The following is an 8,028-nucleotide window of genomic DNA, read 5'->3' as shown; positions in this document are numbered from 1 at the left end:
CATAGAACAGAACCGAACCTCTATCCTCCCCCTCTTCATAGAACCGAACCTCTCTCCTCCCCCTCTTCATTGAACTGAACCTCTATTTCTCTGCTCTCTATAGAGCAAAACAACTAAGCCTCCATCCCTCCTCTCTTCAAAAAACAGAACAATAGAACCTCTATAATTTCCTTCCTCATAAAACAGAACCTTTATCACTCCCTTTTCCATAGAACAGAACCTCTGTTATCTCGGCTCTGCTGATTAAACTCATTTTCTTATCTGTAGTTGTATTTCAGGCTCGCTGGTCCTTAGGCTGGCCATGTACTAAGGGACCTTTTGCCACATTCATGCCCGGTGCCTGTAATGAACACAAATCACCCCAATGAATACAGACCGAATCCTTCACTGTGTGCAGGTGAGGTCACAGTTCATGCCAAGTGTACACCAAGCTTGTGCAGACATATTGCTGGGGACTTTTCTCCTGCAGTCTGCTTGTCTGATTAACTTTAAGTTGATGAAGTGCCCTGTAGGATTCTTGAGGGATTTATGACTGCTGGTCTGTAGGAGTAGACTCTTATTTGTACAGGTTTATAAGACTTTAACCTCTTCACCTCTGACATGTCATCTCACACAAGAATTCTGAATAGCATTAGCAGTCTCCGATCAGGGGGATGTCTGTTTTACATACCAAAGCCCAGAATAAGTGCTAAAAGAATTCAGACAGACACAACATATATACAATTATCAAACTTTAAAATATATAATTGCTAAATGTATATGTGCTACATTAACCAGTGCATTCATTTTGATTGGGTCACAATGTAGCTAGAATGCTGCATGCCACACTAACACAATGCAGCACACCGCAAATTATTGATCAGCACATGAGCTGATTAGGTCTGATTTAATTAAGCTCTGAAGAAGTCATGAAAGAACCTGGAGTCCTGGAAACCTTTAAATTAAATTAGGTCTATTGTCTCCTTGTTCTTCCTCTCATGGCTCTGCTATACAAGCACTACAAAAACCTTTTTTAGGTCCAAAGGCACTCACGCTGGTTGCATTTAAAAAATACATATAATAATATGTATATAATATATAAGTATTAATTATTACAACTTTGCATTCATCTGTATCTTTTATTTCTACATATAGCTTGGCTTTAAACTTGCTTCTAAAGGTAAGTTCTGACTGACATTTTAAGCAAACTGCTAGCAGACTTTTATCGATCCTCGGGTAGGTCCGAAGCTGACAATCTCCTCCTAGCTTCAGTGATTGTCACACCACTACAGATGTGAAACACGTCATTACTATGAATATTGATCTAGTGACAATGCTTTTGTATCGCTGGTGATGTGAAATACCCTTTGTTACACTGTATATAAAATTTATTGCACTAAAAAATCTATTTTAAATAATCATGCTGTCTAAATTATAACAAATGATATATGTGAATTTTGAAAAAAGTTTGTCCCCTAAACTGCCTTTGGAGTATGGGAGTAAATCATTTTGTTGTACACACTGCTGAGTTGCTACCTGTGTGAACAAGGCCACAAAGCTGGTAACCTGAAATAATTCTCTGTGTTTCCTGAACAGACAACAAGAAAGAAGAATAGAAGACGCCTCATCCACGGTTCAGGGACTCATCTTAGAGCTGTCCAATCTCAAGTGAGCCTTCTCAGTCTTGGTGTTTTCAAAAGGGAAAAGAAAATACAGTTTTGGGTCAATGTAATTTTTATACAAAGTACACTTATCCTTTTTACCCTTCCCCACTACCTAAAGTATCCCACTTTCCTCTTTCCACGTTGCAAACATTCATCCATTCTATGGCCACAGACTGTCATTATACTTATTTCCTTCTGTGTGAATCTCTCCTGCACTGGCAGTACTTGGGGTTAAAAGGTTCCTGTGGACTTTTATGTGGATTTTTTCCATGAATCAGGAGGTTATACCCATTGAAAGCATAAAACTGCATCTGGGAGAAGGTAGGATCGCTAAGGTGAGGGGAAAAAAGGATAAACACAAATGGTTTGTTGTACATTTTTAAAGGAGCCAAACAATAGCAAGTTTTATAATAAATAAAACAACAGAAGGACCCATATGTTCCAAAATGTGACTTTAACTCTTATCTAATGGCAAGTGTATTGGAACCCCTTTGTACCATTGTGCATTAAAATTATTGGTTCATTGGATCACAGGTACTCTTAGGCACATATTGTTATTGGAAAGGATCTTTCACAATTGTTTCCAGTGACAAACGACTAAAAGATGAATGAATGAGATCTGTACATACAGCGCTGTCCCCCTGTTCTATGGAGAGGGGAGGGGGGAGAATGAACTAGCAGCACCCCACTGCGCTCTCCTTCCTTCACTTTCATTGCGGTCGTTCATCTTCTAGAACAGCGTCATATGACTTCTGCACACATGTCAGATTCTCCACATGTGTACATCGATATTCATCTGACATGTGTACGTAGCATTAGATTGTAAGCTTTTTTTGCCAGGGTCCTCTCCTCCTCCTGTGTCACTGTCTGTTATTTGCAACCCCTATTTAATGTACAACGCTGCATAATATGTTGGCGCCATAAAAAAAAATTATAAATTTTTGGTCCAATGTAAACTTTAATGTCTTAGACCTGTTGGAAGCACATGGGAGCTATGATTGGACAGCTGACATTTCAGGACAGTGATCAGAAGCCTTGGCAATTGTCCCCTTACCCTGAGATTACTGTCATAGCTTGTCATAGTGGTAACTCACTCACAGCAAGGTCAGCTGACACTGGTCATGTGAGCTCTTCACCAATAGGGAGACTATTGCTAATATTATTATTACGCAGTATTTATATAGCACCGACATATTACGCAGTGCTGTACAAAGTCCATAGTCATGTCACTAGCTGTCCCTTAAAGGAGCTCACAATATAATGTCCCTACCATAGTCATATGTCTTTATTACAGTCTAAGGTCAAATTTGAGGGGAAGCCAATTAACCTAACTGCATGTTTTTAGAATGTGAGAGGAAACTGGGGTACCCGGAGGAATCCCAGGCAAACACGGGGGGAACCTGCAAACTCCATGCAGATATTGTCCTGGCTGAGATTCAAACTTAGGACCTTGAGCTATATATATATATTCATTGATTAGGGAGGCTGAGGTGTTAAATATGAGTAACTTCTATCAATGAAATTGTCTTTATTTTTTTTCTAGTCGGCTCATTATGAGCACATACCGGGACCTCCGCCAGAAGAGAACGCGGTTCCCCCCAGCCAGAGGATCTGCACCTGCAGGAAAGAGACGCAGAGAATTGTGAACAATACAACACCTCTGTCTGTTTTGTATTTGTTGTTTAATAGGTTTATAATGTTATATTTTATCCAGCAAAGTTCATGTTAAAATTTAATTGTAGTTTTATTGTATGAAACCATTTAGTGACCTGCTTTCCAGTTTGTATTGCATTTTGTGGGCTGATATTGTTACTTTCAATTATGTTCTATTTTCCATCAGGCAGTCTTCTTGGTTCCTGGAGCATTATCGGGCTGCGTGGTGGTGAATGGCGGTAACAAGGTCAAAGTATTTGTACAACAGAACAGATATTTCTAAAATTGTCTTTTTTTAACCAAAAATAAAAGTTTGCTTACCTTTGTTTAATTTGATGCCAAATGTGTATTATTTTACTTTACTGTATTTACCAGGAAACTTCTGGAGGATTGAAAGTTTGCAAACGTATATAAGTAAAAAATACAAGTATGGAGACTTCCGGCATTGATACTTGGACACGTATGCTATAAAATGAACCTGACCTAACCTTGTGCTGCCTGCAAGATTCTAGGCCCAGACTCTGTATGAAAACAAAGTCTGCTGCTCACAGCTAAGCACAACTTTTGTCATTTATTAGTTACCATAATCCAGATCTTTACTGGCTGCAGACACAATCTTGTATGATTGTCTACAGAGAAAAATCTGGAGGGTGTACAGATGCCCCCTGACATTGTTGAAGAGGTTGTTAGTGATCTGCTGTGTTGGATTACTAACCATCACTAATTCCCCCACCACTGCTTTTGTTTAATTAAAAAATCTTCCAATCACATAATCACAAAGATCTTTGTGTGTAACCTCTGACTGCATCCATTTACCTTACACAGGCCTTCCTTTCTTTCCTTGCTCCAGGCAGCAGAGAAGAGAAGTAAAGGTTGGTATGTGCTCATGTGTAAGGGAGATTAAAGGGCACCTGTTACTTTACCCTGCATGGCCAAAACCCAGGTTTGTTCATGTGTTAATGCATCCTTGGTGTTCCTACTGTCCACCACTTTTTTATCTCATATTCTCTGCCAAGCAAGTGCCCACAACCTTGCCAGCATTTTCTGTCTACCCAGCCACCAATACAGCTTCACATATCCTGGTCAACACGGTGGCTTGGTGGTTAGCTATCCGGCATTTGCAGAGTAGGTCCCAGGTTTGATTCCCAGTCAGGACTTTACCTGCATGGAGTTTGCAGGTTCTCCCCGTGTCTACGTGGGTTTCCTCCCACATCCCAAAAACATGCAGTGAGGATATTTGGCTTCCCCCTAAAAATTGACCTAAGATGACATGACTGTAGTAGGGACATTAGATTGTGAGCTCCTTTGAGGGACAGCTAATGACACCACTATGGACTTTGTACAGCGCTGCGTAATATGATGGCGCTATATAAAGACTGTGTAATAATAATTTGTATGCACTGGGCCCACTTTAGCCAGTGCCCTGTATAAACCATGGCCATTCTGATGTCAACCACTGCCCGGTGCATGGCAAGTGGGGGTGGGCACTAAGTCGTGCCATTACTCCTGCCCACCACCATGTTGATTCCAGCACCTGCTGAAGGCCTCTCAGCCTACTAAATGTGCAAGCATGGAAACCTTTTTAATGGATCACAAACTTGACACTTCCTTCATGTCAGTGTAGCTTCTGCTACAAACTATCGCCCAAGTTGGAGTGCATTTTCATCTGCTTTAACGGCACCAACTCTTAGGCTATGTACACATGTGCATTGTCGTTGGAAAGAATATTTCACGATCTTTCCAATGACTAACGACTGCATGATGCATGAGCAAGCTCTGTACATACAGCACCGTTCTGCTCTATGGAGAGGGGACGGGGGAACGACGGAGCGACACCTCGCTGTACTCTCACTTCCATAAGGATCGTTCGTCGTCAATGGATCCGCCAGGACAGTCGTTCAGACGATGGATGACACCCAAGATTATCGTCCGATATCGGCCCTGAGATGATTATCGGACGAGAACAATTGCACATGTGTACCTAGCCTTATACTGGACTGTAAACATGTCTGCTTCAAGCAGCTGATTTCTAATAGAGAGGAATGCAGCCCTTGTCCTTCCCTGCTAAAGAACAGAACAGCACCATCTGTGCAACCATAAGATCTGCTGGTGCACAATGGAAAAATTTACATTCAGCAGCAGCACTAACACACTACATTGCATTGCATCGGCCATTGTTTGCTGTGCTGCACATGGTGTATGCAAGGCATGGTGTAGTACAGCATCAGCACTTTAGTGCTGTGAATTTTCAATGAGCCTTGTGAATAGAGGTCCTGCCTTGAATCATTCATCTATTCCTTTTTGTATATCAGTCCCATTACATTTTACAGAGATGACATGGGTACCCCCCAACCAATAAGCCCCCCAAACCCAGCATTAGGAGCAAGGTAAGTTGGATGCAGCAAGATCATGTGACAGCGCCGTCCAATAACAGCCCGCCAAGACCACCCCCTGCTAAGCTTGCTGGCTAATTATGTAATTTGGGCCATGTGCCTGGCTAATCATTTATTTGGAGGGAGCATGCCTATGTCATTTGGGGTCAGGTTTGGCATAATAATATGCTAATTTGGACACCCGTCTATTTTATTCTGGGGAGACTATTTACGTTATGTGGGGGAAATGTTGGTTAATGTTATTTTGGGGGGCATACCCAGCACATTGTGTTATCAAAGTATTATTTGTTGATTTAATTGGGGTGCATGCTGGATAATAATGTCATGTGGGGGGCTTTTCACACTACTAATATAAGATCTATTTCTAGAGATATAAATCAATATGAGGGTATCACTTTCATCTAAAATGATATATAATACAGGAGTGACATCACCACCCCCCAGGAATGTAAATTAATAATAGTGACATCACTACTCCCCATATGGCCAACAGCGCCCCCCACCACCACACGTGTGCCAATCCCCAGATGTAACCAGTGCCCCTTAAATATAAAAGACACATTTAAATGACTTCTTCTACTGCATGCCAGTAACCTGGAACAGAACCTCTGCACAGCTAGAAATGCCCCCAGTCCTCTCCAGAAGCACAGCTAGAAATGCCCCAAGTTATTTCCTGCAGCAGGGCTTGCAATGCCCCCAGCCTTGAAGCTGCACCACAGCTAGAGATGTTCTAAGTGCTCATTAATGTGAACTGCAACAAGTGCTTTGATCAACCACAACTGAAAATGCAACAATTCCTTATCATCGGAACTTCCCTGGCACCATCACTTAGGAGGGAAGAGGCTCTCAGCATTCCTGTAGACTGAGGTGTAGTTCTTGTTGGTCCTGGGACAGAACCTCTTGGTATGGGCATTGTCTCCGGTGGCACCACATTGGGGGCAGATGTAGGACCTGAGAATGGGGCAGATGACCTTGTCCTGCCGGTCCCGAAGGTTGTGGCCCCTGTACACATGCCAAGGCTCCCCATTATGTTTGCAGAAGGAGCACAGAAAGCGCTCGGTGCAGTTGTCCTGCTGCTCACCTGGAGGTGTGATGGGACTTGCAGAGGGGGTATTTGGGGCAGGTTGTGGGATCTCTTCTTGCCTCTGAATGCCGACTTGTCTTCTTTCCTGAACAATAGACCTCAGGACCTTATTCAGACCCAGATAGTCCCTCCACATGTTAAACTCAGGGTAGCTGGGTCTCTGCGCCATGCTGGACACCTTGATGAAGCTCCTGAGATGTTCTCCTCGTGCTGAGACAATCTAAACCCCTCCTTCTGCCCTCCCAGGTCACCTTTTATCATCTCACTTTGGTAATATTAGACTATTACCCCACCCAAGTAACATGTACACCCCTTACAGGATGACCCCACCAATCCCATGTGATGACCCTTATCATGGAGGTGACCCCAGACTTCATGGCTCCTGGGATAGACTTTGTCACAACTTAGATTATATTTGGATATGTTGGTGAAATGCTTGGATTCTGAGCCTTATCCTGAATGTACTAACCCAACAGAGATCCACCAGCTCTAAAGATGTCAGCCCAATTCTTACAGTCTACAGGCTTGAAATATTAATGGCAAGTCACAGGGAATTTAACTTTTAGAACATTGTAGTTTCCAGGAAATCATTTTATGATAGCCCTTTTTGTAGGAACTTCCTGTTATTGGCTGACAATCCTTTGCCTCTTGTATGCTGGTGTTGTCACTCCACGGCTAAGTTCAGATTGGCGGTTTTTGCAAGCGGGTTTACTGCAAAAAATGGGTACCGTTGGACCAAATGGGTCCATTCATTATTTTTCATTGGACGGGTGGCAAGTAGGTTTTTATGAGTGCCCAAGGGCAGTTTGCTGCCCCGCCACCTCCATATACTGGAATTATAGTAGTCCTATATGTAGCATCCCCCCTGTGGCGGCCCATTGAGAAGTGGTTCAGTAAGAACAACTGCAACCTGCTGTAAAATGTGCAAACTCTGGTTCATTGGGAAGCAATTCAGAGGTGCAGGCACCAAATGCCTGGAAAGGTGCCATGTTCCAGGAGCCGCATGCAAGTCTGAACCAAGCCTTGAGACTGGAGGAAGGTAATCACTATGGTCTGAAAATAAATCTAAATTAGTCTGAATCCTAGTTTTCTTGTAGAGACAACACTATTTATACAATATGCAGGCAAAGTGTGCTGTTGTCACCATCAGGAACCCAGCCTTAAACTCCAACTTAGTTACCCTATCCCAAATTGAGCATACCCGCCAAGAAACTCATTGTACATAACCCTTACTTATGAGTTGGTTGGGGTTCTG

General features: G+C 42.6%; 2 protein-coding genes across 2 annotated transcripts in view; one reads left to right on the top strand and one right to left on the bottom strand.

The window, feature by feature from the left end:
* Nucleotides 1–3,558, top strand: part of BRME1 (break repair meiotic recombinase recruitment factor 1) — a 5,432-nt gene extending 1,874 nt beyond the window's left edge. The window contains exons 2-3 of the mRNA XM_072398899.1: nucleotides 1,576–1,647; nucleotides 3,187–3,558. Of these exons, the coding sequence (XP_072255000.1) occupies nucleotides 1,576–1,647; nucleotides 3,187–3,289 (175 nt within the window). The 3' untranslated portion in view covers nucleotides 3,290–3,558. The remainder of the gene's footprint in view (nucleotides 1–1,575; nucleotides 1,648–3,186) is intronic.
* Nucleotides 3,559–6,513: 2,955 nt separating this feature from the next.
* NANOS3 (nanos C2HC-type zinc finger 3) lies at nucleotides 6,514–6,942 on the bottom strand. The gene has a single exon (XM_072398898.1). It carries the CDS (start codon nucleotides 6,940–6,942, stop codon nucleotides 6,514–6,516), a length of 429 nt encoding a protein of 142 aa, XP_072254999.1.
* Nucleotides 6,943–8,028: the final 1,086 nt, after the last annotated feature.

Source organism: Pyxicephalus adspersus, chromosome 2 (assembly GCF_032062135.1).
Source record: "Pyxicephalus adspersus chromosome 2, UCB_Pads_2.0, whole genome shotgun sequence".
NCBI classification, from domain to species: domain Eukaryota; kingdom Metazoa; phylum Chordata; class Amphibia; order Anura; family Pyxicephalidae; genus Pyxicephalus; species Pyxicephalus adspersus.
This window is presented reverse-complemented; position numbering and strand designations above follow the sequence as displayed.

Bases quoted from the DNA above. Each gene is read 5' to 3' on its own strand.
- NANOS3 (XM_072398898.1), bottom strand. From the start codon at position 6,942: ATGGCGCAGAGACCCAGCTACCCTGAGTTTAACATGTGGAGGGACTAT.